At 39.3% G+C, this 12,079-nt stretch overlaps 2 protein-coding genes across 3 annotated transcripts in view; both read left to right on the forward strand.

Annotated features, from left to right (window-relative positions):
* The window catches only part of gtf2h2 (general transcription factor IIH, polypeptide 2), a 35,928-nt gene extending 32,924 nt beyond the window's left edge, over positions 1 to 3,004 (forward strand). The window contains exons 13-15 of the mRNA XM_034171247.1: positions 1,186 to 1,288; positions 1,375 to 1,414; positions 2,772 to 3,004. Coding sequence (XP_034027138.1) covers positions 1,186 to 1,288; positions 1,375 to 1,414; positions 2,772 to 2,888 — 260 coding nt within the window. The 3' untranslated portion in view covers positions 2,889 to 3,004. The remainder of the gene's footprint in view (positions 1 to 1,185; positions 1,289 to 1,374; positions 1,415 to 2,771) is intronic.
* A 3,827-nt stretch (positions 3,005 to 6,831) lies between these two features.
* The window catches only part of dhfr (dihydrofolate reductase), a 47,282-nt gene continuing 42,034 nt past the window's right edge, over positions 6,832 to 12,079 (forward strand). For both annotated transcript variants that reach the window (XR_004560918.1, XM_034171249.1), the window contains exons 1-2: positions 6,832 to 7,020; positions 7,166 to 7,215. Coding sequence is in view for 1 of the 2 variants with exons in the window: in XM_034171249.1 (XP_034027140.1) it covers positions 6,929 to 7,020; positions 7,166 to 7,215 (142 nt within the window). In the remaining variant the exon portion in view is untranslated. The remainder of the gene's footprint in view (positions 7,021 to 7,165; positions 7,216 to 12,079) is intronic.

Below are 12,079 nucleotides of genomic sequence, written 5' to 3' on the forward strand. Positions count from 1 at the left end.
TATTAAACATTTTACTCCTTTACAGGGGTCAAAAATAAAAGTTGATCTAGTTTGGGTTAAAAAAAAAAATAAAGTGCTAATTATTAGTGGTGCTAATAGGATTGGTGGGGGTGGGGGGATAGTTTGCACCATCTATTATGCCTATTTATGTGGCAAAGTAGGTCATAGGATCAATGAACCCTGACCTTGTATGCCTTTTACTTTGGTGATCAAACAGTCAAAAGTATGCCTGGTTTTTATCAACCAATAAAGTTGCTTTTGTTGTTTTATTGTTGACCCATGTAAAAACTGACGTTATACCAAACAGACAGGCAGACATCAATCAATCAATCAATCAATTTTTTTTTTATATAGCGCCAAATCACAACAAACAGTTGCCCCAAGGCGCTTTATATTGTAAGGCAAGGCCATACAATAATGATGTAAAACCCCAACGGTCAAAACGACCCCCTGTGAGCAAGCACTTGGCTACAGTGGGAAGGAAAAACTCCCTTTTAACAGGAAGAAACCTCCAGCAGAACCAGGCTCAGGGAGGGGCAGTCTTCTGCTGGGACTGGTTGGGGCTGAGGGAGAGAACCAGGAAAAAGACATGCTGTGGAGGGGAGCAGAGATCGATCACTAATGATTAAATGCAGAGTGGTGCAGTGGTGGGACATGACCTTGACCACAAATTTACATTGGGAAATTACACCACACCTGGGCAGTTCCAGAACCCACCTGCACATGTGCCAGATTTGGTAATTTGAATGAAATAAAAATTTTGACATTTGGCTCCAATGGCCTTGACCTTCGCCAAAATAAGGGGAGACCTTCATCCACCTTCCGACATTGTTGAAAACTGGCCAAAAAACCTGGATGGAGGAGTGGAACAAACAGACAGACTCTGCTCAGATCCTGTTATTATTTGAAGAACAGACCAACATGAGCATTTTTTTTTTTCATGTTGCCAGATTTCCATCAGGGGTGATGGAAATAAAGAGGAATTACCCTCAAGTGACCATAAGGCAATAAACAGCATCCAAGACTACAGGTGGTTTTCCAACCTGAACACATTAGCCAACAAACCACAGCAAAAGCATCACACATCTAATTCAGCATTCCATTATCAATGCTGTTCTACATGTTTAAATTACGCTTTGATGCAAAACAGAATCTTGCTTTGATGTACTTGCGTGTGCATTTCAGGTTTGACTCTGGTGTCTGCCCCTCATCTCGCCAGATCGTTCCACCACCTCTTCCCCCTACAGGCATTTATAGAGAGTAACACGAACGAGCACCACGGAGACAGGTGGCGCCAACACGCAATCGAAACTCTGACACAACATCCACGCGATGTACCGCTGTTGATCTAAACTGACTGTGGTTTGGTTTCAGGTTCTGTCAAGCTTGTCAAGCAGAACTGAATGATAAAAGTGTAAGTAAAAGACGTTATATACGTCCTTATACAAGGCTTTGATGCATCTCAAATCCATTTTGCATTAGAAGTATTAACAATAATGATCATTAGCATTGAAGTGGTGCTGTTTTTGGGCGTGGCAACCTAAAGCAGGTGTCAGTGGCAGAGAAACGGTTCAGAATCATCATCTGCAGCCTCTGGCAGCCAGTGAGGAAGAGAGACGCAGTACCTTTGTAGGGTTTGACGTGTAGTAATTGACTCAAACAACAAACTAGTGTTTTGCGAAATTTTGTGTAAATATAAGAAGTGGTAGCTTTGATACTTTGTGATGTCACAGAGTATGTTCTCTGTAATGACACTCAAGCTGTTGAAGATTTTCTGCTGAAAACTGGTTTTCACTGTCTTTGACTATAAAGGAAAAACATTTTGACAGTACATACGAGGTCTGTTAGAAAAGTATCGGACCTTTTTGTTTTTTTTTTCAAAAACCTGATGGATTTGAATCGTGTGCTTGCATGAGCAAACCTTGAACCTTCATGCGCATGCGTGAACTTTTTCACGCCTGTCGATTGCATCATTTTCTGGTAAGCAGCCTTTGTGTGGGACGTGTGCAGTGCGCTCAGCGGATTTTCATTTCAAGGAAAAAGACGGAACGACTGGCCGCATCAAATTTTTGCCAGAAACTGGGCGACAGCCAGGTGGAAAAACTTTTCTAACAGACCTTGTACATCACGATGTGTCGCTCTTACAATAAGGCCTGAAGGAGGGGGGTTTTTTTGTGTGTAGGATTTAAGCTACAGTGTGTAGGATTTAGGTGCGTTTGTTAGCAAAAATGTAAAGTAGCATTCATAACCATCTGTTCAGTGTAAATTACCTGCAGCTATGAATCGATGTCTTCATGAGTTCAGAATGAGTCCTCCCCTCACGGATGCCGCCATGTTGATACAGTAGCCCAAAAGAGGCATACTTAACTCCACATTTTACAGCAGGGTCATAAAACTGAAGAAAAAGAAGAGGACTCGGTGGTTGCTCTACTATACGCTGTCGACTGGTTGCTAGTGCTGGTTAGCATGTTTAAGAACCCTGTATTTTTGTTTGTTTGTTTTAATTGAGAATGGCACATATTGCATATCACAAGAGAAGGTGAAGGAGAATGAATCCGTCACCAAAAAAAGGAAAAAAAAAACAGTTGTGAGGTTGCAGTGTGCAAGATCACCTCTAGATGGCACTAAATCCTACACACTGTAGCTTTCATGCAAACACAGCAGCCTGTTAGCCATCTCTCACACACCACCACCACCATGAGAATGCAGCGGTTCGACTGTCCTTATAGTCATCAGGTGTTTTCTGGACGTGTCTCCGTCTGTGTGTGCAGGTTTTCACCTGTCCGTCGTGTCACAGCGTCTTCTGTGTGGAGTGTGATTTCTTCATCCACGACTCGCTGCACATCTGCCCTTGCTGCACGCACACTCAAAATGCTTCCTCAAGCTGAGAGGCGTTCTGCATCATTCTGGCTTCACTCCAAGCAAGTCACAGGTCATCTGTGACGCTCCTGCGTCCCTCTGTGCTGTCAGACTCTATATGGATGACATGGAACTAGGTCAGAGACGCTGCTGCATGCTGTACAAACTTCCAGCGGGATGAGAAATCTTGGATGCAACATTTTGTTGTTGAGATCCTTTTTTTGGTTTTGTTTCGAGTGCATATGTAGAAACAGTCGGCAAAGACAAACTGCACGTTGGCAGCTGATGGCGCCGCTCTGCTGGCCAGCAAACACACACAAGCCTGCAGAGACTTATGCCATTCCTTCCATTTTGCTATCTAAAGGAAGATTCTGGATTCCTTTAGACTTTCTAAACAGGCTGCCGGAGTCAACATTTATAAATCTGTTCAGTTGGTCCTCTTTAGCCCTGTTACCATGGATACAATGCACACTGGCTGTGTATGAACTCTCCAGATACTCAGAATAACCACATAAAAGACTTGAATAAAATAATTGGCCTTCAGCAGTCATTTCATTATCTGTGCTGATTACATCTGAGTCAGATGTGACCATAAGGTGTTGCACACGGCAGCATGTACATGCAACCAGCTTTGTCACTTTATCTGTATAGTGCTGTGCAAATGTTTTTGGTGCATTTAATGCATCATAAAAGCTTTAAAAAAAATATGAAAACCAGATAAATGTTAATAAGTGAAATGTAAAATTCAACTTTAATGATAATCTATTTGAAAATTGGGTTCGCAGGACCTCAAAGACTATTTCAAGAAAAAATGTCACTTAAAGTACAAATAATTGCATTTAACAATCAGTTTAATATTGCATGATCATTTGCAACTGTTGCTGTCCAGCACACTTACAAAGAAATTATTATGGATTCAAATATATATATATATTCCTGTCTGCCTGGGAATCAAAGAGAGGGTGCTCTGTGGCTCAAATCATCAACCTCACCATGAAATAGAATAGTCTGGGACTTGCCCAAACCTTTAATTACACTGGCATGTGATACAAAGTTGAAATGTGTCCATATGTACTGATATAGATACACACATGTACACACTAGAACTCTTGGTAAGACCCTCCACCTGCATTAATGTCAAATCTCTACCAGGAGATAGTAGGAGTGTTCAAAATAATAGTAGTGCTATGTGACTAAAAAGAGTAATCCAGGTTTTGAGTATATTTCTTATTGTTACATGGGAAACAAGGTACCAGTAGATTCTCACAAATCCAACAAGACCAAGCATTCATGATATGCACACTCTTAAGGCTATGAAATTGGGCTATTAGTAAAAAAAAAGTAGAAAAGGGGGTGTTCACAATAATAGTAGCATCTGCTGTTGACGCTACAAACTCAAAACTATTATGTTCAAACTGCTTTTTTTTTTAGCAATCCTGTGAATCACTAAACTAGTATTTAGTTGTATAACCACAGTTTTTCATGATTTCTTCACATCTGTGAGGCATTCATTTTGTTGGTTTGGAACCAAGATTTTGCTTGTTTGCTAGTGTACTATTATTGTGAACACCCCCTTTTCTACTTTTTTTTTTTTTTTTTTTTACTAATAGCCCAATTTCATAGCCTTAAGAGTGTGCATATCATGAATGTTTGGTCTTAAGAATAATAAGAAATACAACCCCTGTCAAAAATTATGGAATCACCGGCCTCGGAGGATGTTCATTCAGTTGTTTAATTTTGTAGAAAAAGCAGATCACAGACATGACACAAAACTAAAGTCATTTCAAATGGCAACTTTCTGGCTTTAAGAAACACTATAAGAAATCAAAAAGGAGTGATCACACCTTGGAGAGCTGTTGCACCAAGTGGACTGACATGAATCATGGCTCCAACATGAGAGATGTCAGTTGAAACAAAGGAGAGGATTATCAAACTCTTAAAAGAGGGTAAATCATCACGCAATGTTGCAAAAGATGTTGGTTGTTCACAGTCAGCTGTGTCTAAACTCTGGACCAAATACAAAACATGGGAAGGTTGCTAAAGGCAAACATACTGGTAGACCAAGGAAGACATCAAAGCGTCAAGACAGAAAACTTAAAGCAATATGTCTCAAAAATTGAAAATGCACAACAAAACAAATGAGGAACGAATGGGAGGAAACTGGAGTCAACGTCTGTGACCGAACTGTAAGAAACCGCCTAAAGGAAATGGGGATTTACATACAGAAAAGCTAAACGAAAGCCATCATTAACACCTAAACAGAAAAAAACAAGATTACAATGGGCTAAGGAAAAGCAATTGTGGACTGTGGATGACTGGATGAGTCATATTCAGTGATGAATCTCGAATCTACATTGGGCAAGGTGATGATGCTGGAACTTTTGTTTGGTGCCGTTCCAATGAGATTTATAAAGATGACTGCCTGAAGAGAACATGTAAATTTCCTCAGTCATTGATGATATGGGGCTGCATGTCAGGTAAAGGCACTGGGGAGATGGCTGTCATTACATCATCAATAAATGCACAAGTTTACGTTGATATTTTGGACACTTTTCTTATCCCATCAATTGAAAGGATGTTTGGGGATGATGAAATCATTTTTCAAGATGATAACGCATCTTGCCATAGAGCGAAAACTGTGAAAACATTCCTTGCAAAAAGACACATAGGGTCAATGTCATGGCCTGCAAATAGTACGGATCTTAATCCAATTGAAAATCTTTGGTGGAAGTTGAAGAAAATGGTCCATGACAAGGCTCCAACCTGCAAAGCTGATCTGGCAACAGCAATCAGAGAAAGTTGTAGCCAGATTGATGAAGAGTACTGTTTGTCACTCATTAAGTCCATGCCTCAGAGACTGCAAGCTGTTATAAAAGCCAGAGGTGGTGCAACAAAATACTAGTGATGTGTTGGAGCGTTCTTTTGTTTTTCATGATTCCATAATTTTTTCCTCAGAATTGAGTGAGTCCATATTTTTTCCCTCTGCTTGGTCTAAAAAAGTAACCGTTACTGACTGCCACAATTATTTTTCCTGATTTCTTATAGTGTTTCTTAAAGCCAGAAAGTTGCCATTTGAAATGACTTTAGTTTTGTGTCATGTCTGTGATCTGCTTTTTTTCTACAAAATTAAACAACTGAATGAACATCCTCTGAGGCCGGTGATTCCATAATCTTTGCCAGGGGTTGTATACTCAAAACCTGGATTAATCTTTTTAGTCACATAGCACTACTATTATTCTGAACACTACTGTATATAAACTGGGTCAGATAAAAGAAAGGGACATACTGTAATTTAAATTAGATTTATTACTTTATTAAGTAACTTTGTTTCTATTTTAAATATAAATATTTTGGAGACATTTTAAACATATACCGGTAATTGCAAAGTTGAAACTCAGATGTTGTAATTTACTGTCAGCCTGTGAGGTTGCAGCCTACAGTTTTGGAATCACTGCTCTAGATTATCACCTCATACACTCATACTTAGCCAGGAGGATTAATGTAAAACAAAATACATTTTTATGTAAAATACTAATGGGTTTTGCAACTGTGTTTAACACAAAACAGATTTTATTTTTTTTTTTTTTTTTTGTTTCCACCTTTAGCGTAACATGGGAAACATTCCCGCTCCATTGTTGCTATTATGAGAATATCATGAGGATGATACAAGGTTCTATTTTTATGTTTAAAAATCATGTTGACACGTTTTATAACATTAAGGGATAATTTTGTGTATTTCAAACACATCTGTCCTTTCTACAATGTGGTTCATGTGGTGTTATCATGCTTATCTGTGATAAACAAATATATTATCAGTGTGTATTTAAAAAACCGTCTTTGATGTTCAATGCAAATCGTTTATTTAATACAACAAATAAAAGCATCTTGTATGGACCCTGGAGCCCATAAGGTTGAAGTACGCACACCCGAGCACTAGATGGCAGTATGCTAGTTTCTGACTACAAGAGGATTGTGACGTCACTTTTGACTTTGTGCTGCTGGTGGCGGGAGAAGCTGCAGTAACGCAGGTGGTAAAAAGAAGTTAGTTAATTGATTATTATTATTTAAAATGGGCCGTGTGTTGCACGGTATCGTGGCGGTCTGTCCTGACCTCGGTATCGGTAAGAACGGAAACCTGCCCTGGCACCCGGTTAGACTCAAGTAAGTCTTGTTTGACGTTAATTTTTAGGCAGTACGTACTAGCGTCGCTGTCATTGGCCAATGGAGGTCACGTGATCATGAGGCTACTACATTAATCAATTCCGAACTAGCAGAATTCAGTAATTCTTATTTTATTCTCTTCCAGTAACGAATTCAAACATTTCCGCAAAATGACATCGACGCCGTCTGTGGAAGGTGAGTTTGTCGAGTCAGGAAAGGAACATGGTTCACAAAAACATGAGCCAAAATATTAGAAACACCCTAAAAAAAAAAAAGCTGAGTAATTTCGTCAGGAATGACTAGCTGTGTGTGTGAATTATTTTCATCTAAAATCGTTTTTTCTCTCTGAAGAACATAATGGAAATAAGTGTCATTTTATTGTCATTAAATTATTGGATAACTGTATACAATGTAATTTTAATGACAAATCAAAAGATTTGTGCATGAAATTTAATGTCACAACCGCAATTTCTTCATGAGAAACATTTTTATAAGGATTTTGATTATCATATGGCACTAGATAAAATACATTAGCATGAGAAAGGGGTAAACAAAGTGAAAGCACTGATTTGCATTGTGGTCCTTAAGAGTTGGGATACATGGTGAAAATTGTGTACAAAATGGAATAAACGGTGACAAACTACAAATACAAGAATAAAACAGCCAGACTTACATTTGGCTGAGACAGTTTACAGTTGTATGCAAAAGTTTTGGCACCCCTGATAATTTTCATGAAAATTCAGTAAGTTATTCAAATTATAAGGTGGAACTATGCTAGTATACTAAGGTATATCTAAAAAGGAAGAGTAGAGTAGAAAAGAGTAGAGTAGAGCCACTTAGGTGCCTGGTCTTGAGAACCAGGGATGGTTCATGATTTTCCTTTATAAATCATTGGTTGTCTAGATCAGAACTTTCAGTTAAATATCATATAGCAGACGAACGCACTGATATTTGAGAAGTGAAATGAAGTTTCTAGTATTTACAGAAAGTGTGCAAAAAAATATTTAAACAAAATTTGGGTAGGTGCATAAATTTGGGCATGCTTGTCATTTTATTGATTTGAATACATTTAGCAGTAATTATTGGAACACAAAATTGGTTTGGTAAGCTCAATGACCCTTGACCTCCTTACAGAAGTGAATCCAATCATGATAAAGGGTATTTAAGGTGGCCATTTGCAAATGTTTCCCCTCTTGGCATCTCTTCTAATGGACGGCAACATGGGAGCCTCTAAACAACTCTCCAATGATGTTAAAACAAAGATTGTTGAACATCATGGTTTAGGGCAGGGGTGGCCAAGTTCGGTCCTCGAGAGCCACATTCCTGACACTCTTAGTTGTCTCCCTGCTCCAACACACCTGAATCCAATGAAAGACTCATTGGCAGACTTTTAATGAGCCTTTCATTGGATTCAGGTGTGTTGGAGCAGGGAGACAACTAAGATTGTCAGGAATATGGCTCTCGAGGACTGAACTTGGGGCTGGATCTTTCAACAAGACAGCGACCCTAAACATGGCTCAAAATCTACTAAGGCGTTCATGCAGAGGAAGAAGTACAATGTTCTTCAATGGCCATCTCAGTTCCCAGTGCCTAAATTTATGCACCTGCCTAATTCTGTTTAAAGCAGGGGTGCTCAAGTTCGGTCCTCGAAAACTACCTTCCTGATACTCTTAGTCGTCTCCCTGCTCCAACACACCTGAATCCAATGAAAGACTTGTTACGTCTCCCTGCTCCAACACACCTGAATCCAATGAAAGACTTAACAAGTCTTTCATTGGATTCAGGTGTGTTGGAGCAGGGAGACGACTAAGAGTGTCAGAGAGGTAGCTCTCGAGGACCGAACTTGAGCACCCCTGGTTTAAAGTATTATTGCACACTTTCTGTAAATCCTGTAAACTTCATTTCACTTCTCAAATATCACTGTTTGTCTGCTATATGATATATTTAACTGAAATTGCTGATCCAAACAACCAATGATTTATAAAGGAAAATCATGGAAATCATCAGGGTGCCCAAACTTTGTATATTGTCAAGAAAGGTAGAATCTCTCCTCTGCCACAACCCGCAGGAAGTGTTGAAATCAAGAAGAGAAGGCTGGGTGCTTTCCATGGTGAATACAGAGAGACTGGGACTTTTCATTTGATCATAAGAAAAATTCCAGCATGAAGCAATGTTGTATTTAACACAGTATGTTTGATCTGTCATGTAATCACAAAATGTATCCAAAGAATGTTCTGAAATGTATTGAAAATGGTAGAACTGAAAATGCTGAATGATTTTGTAACTGATTGTTTTTATGATTATTAGTTGATGATGAAGTATAAAATATGTGGCAAGTAGTCCCTAACATCAAATCAATGTACCGATATTTATAGATTTTAAAATATCCCCATCGGTGACCTTGATAAAGGTCACATCCAAAATTATTAAAAAATATGTAATTTGGTAAAAATGCTTTCCTGTCTATCATTTTATCTGCTGTTATATCTTCAGGCTAATTCTTCAATAATAGTTATACAGCCCCTGGCAAAAATTATGGAATCACCGGCCTCGGAGGATGTTCATTCAGTTGTTTAATTTTGTAGAAAAAAAAGCAGATCAGACATGACACAAAACTAAAGTCGTTTCAAATGGCAACTTTCTGGCTTTAAGAAACACTATAAGAAATCAAGAGGAAAAAATTGTGGCAGTCAGTAATGGTTACTTTTTTAGACCAAGCAGAGGGAAAAAAATAAGGAATCACTCAATTCTGAGGAATAAATTATGGAATCACCCTGTAAATTTTCATCCCCAAAACTAACACCTGCATCAAATCAGATCTGCTCTTTAGTCTGCATCTAAAAAGGAGTGATCACACCTTGGAGAGCTGTTGCACCAAGTAGACTGACATGAATCATGGCTCCAACACGAGCAATGTCAATTGAAACAAAGGAGAGGATTATCAAACTCTTAAGAGGGTAAATCATCACGCAATGTTGCAAAAGATGTTGGTTGTTCAGTCAGCTGTGTCTAAACTCTGGACCAAATACAAACATGGGAAGGTTGTTAAAGGCAAACATACTGGTAGACCAAGGAAGACATCAAAGCGTCAAGACAGAAAACTTAAAGCAATATGTCTCAATCGAAAATGCATAACAAAACAAATGAGGAACGAATGGCAGGAAACTGGAGTCAACGTCTGTGACCGAACTGTAAGAAACCGCCTAAAGGAAATGGATTTACATACAGAAAAGCTAAACGAAAGCCATCATTAACACCTAAACAGAAAAAAACAAGGTTACAATGGGCTAAGGAAAAGCAATTGTGGACTGTGGATGACTGGATGAAAGTCATATTCAGTGATGAATCTCGCATCTGCATTGGGCAAGGTGATGATGCTGGAACTTTTGTTTGGTGCCGTTCCAATGAGATTTATAAAGATGACTGCCTGAAGAGAACATGTAAATTTCCACAGTCATTGATGATATGGGGCTGCATGTCAGGTAAAGGCACTGGGGAGATGGCTGTTATTACATCATCAATAAATGCACAAGTTTACGTTGATATTTTGGACACTTTTCTTATCCCATCATTTGAAAGGATGTTTGGGGATGATATCATTTTTCAAGATGATAATGCATCTTGTCATGGAGCAAAAACTGTGAAAACATTCCTTGCAAAAAGACACATAGGGTCAATGTCATGGCCTGCAAATAGTCCGGATCTTAATCCAATTGAAAATCTTTGGAAGTTGAAGAAAATGGTCCATGATTAGGCTCCAACCTGCAAAGCTGATCTGGCAACAGCAATCAGAGAAAGTTGGAGCCAGATTGATGAGTACTGTTTGTCACTCATTAAGTCCATGCCTCAGAGACTGCAAGCTGTTATAAAAGCCAGAGATGGTGCAACAAAATACTAGTGATGTGTTGGAGCGTTCTTTTGTTTTTCATGATTCCATTTTTTTTTTTTTCCTCAGAATTGAGTGAGTCCATATTTTTTTTTTATTTTTTTTTTTTTTTTTTTCCCCCCCCCCTCTGCTTGGTCTAAAAAAGTAACCGTTACTGACTGCCACAATTTTTTTTTTTTTTCCTGATTTCTTATAGTGTTTCTTAAAGCCAGAAAGTTGCCATTTGAGATGACTTTAGTTTTGTGTCATGTCTGTGATCTGCTTTTTTTTCTACAAAATTAAACAACTGAATGAACATCCTCCGAGGCCGGTGATTCCATCAATTTTGCCAGGGGTTGTATATGAGTAAATCTTTACAATTTTAGTAATTGTATCATCTATATATTAATAGCCAAGTGGCGTGTGTGTGTATGGCTTTGATCACAGAGAAACTGGGGAGAGCCAATATTTGCTATTTGGTCTTCTTTGTCTTTCGGCTGTTCCCATTAGGGGTCGCCACAGCAAATAAATCGTTTCCAACTCACCCTGTCCTCTGTATCTTCCTCTGTCACACCAACCACCTGCATGTCCTCAGCACATCCATGAACCTCCTCTTTGGTCTCCCTCTTCTCCTCCTGCCTGGTGGCTCCATCCTCAGCATCCTTCTCCCTATATACCCTGGGTCCCTCCTCTGCACATGTCCACACCATCTCAATCTCGCCTCTCTGACTTTGTCTCCAAACCGTCCCACCTGAGCTGTCCCTCTGATATGTTCATTCCTAATCTTGTCACTTCCAAAGAGAATCTCAACATCTTCAGCTCTGCCACCTCCAGCTCTGCCTCCTGTCTTTTTGTTAGTGCCACCGTCTCTAAGCCGTACAACATAGCTGGTCTCCCTACTGTCTTGTAAACTTTCCCCTTCACTCTTGCTGATATTCTTCGGTCGCAAATCACTCCTGCCACCTTTCTCCACCCACTCCACCCTGCCTGCACTCTCTTCTTCACCTCTCTACCACACTCTCCATTACTTTGAACAGTTGACCCCAAATATTTAAACTCATCTACTTTCACCACTTCTACTCCTTGTAACTGCACTATTCCACTGGGCTCCCTCTCATTCACACACATGTACTCAGTCTTGCTTCTACTGACTTTCATTCCCCTTCTCTCCAAAGCATATCTCCACTTCTCCAG

The sequence above is a fragment of the Thalassophryne amazonica genome, chromosome 5, assembly GCF_902500255.1.
Source record: "Thalassophryne amazonica chromosome 5, fThaAma1.1, whole genome shotgun sequence".
Classification (NCBI taxonomy): Eukaryota; Metazoa; Chordata; class Actinopteri; order Batrachoidiformes; family Batrachoididae; genus Thalassophryne; species Thalassophryne amazonica.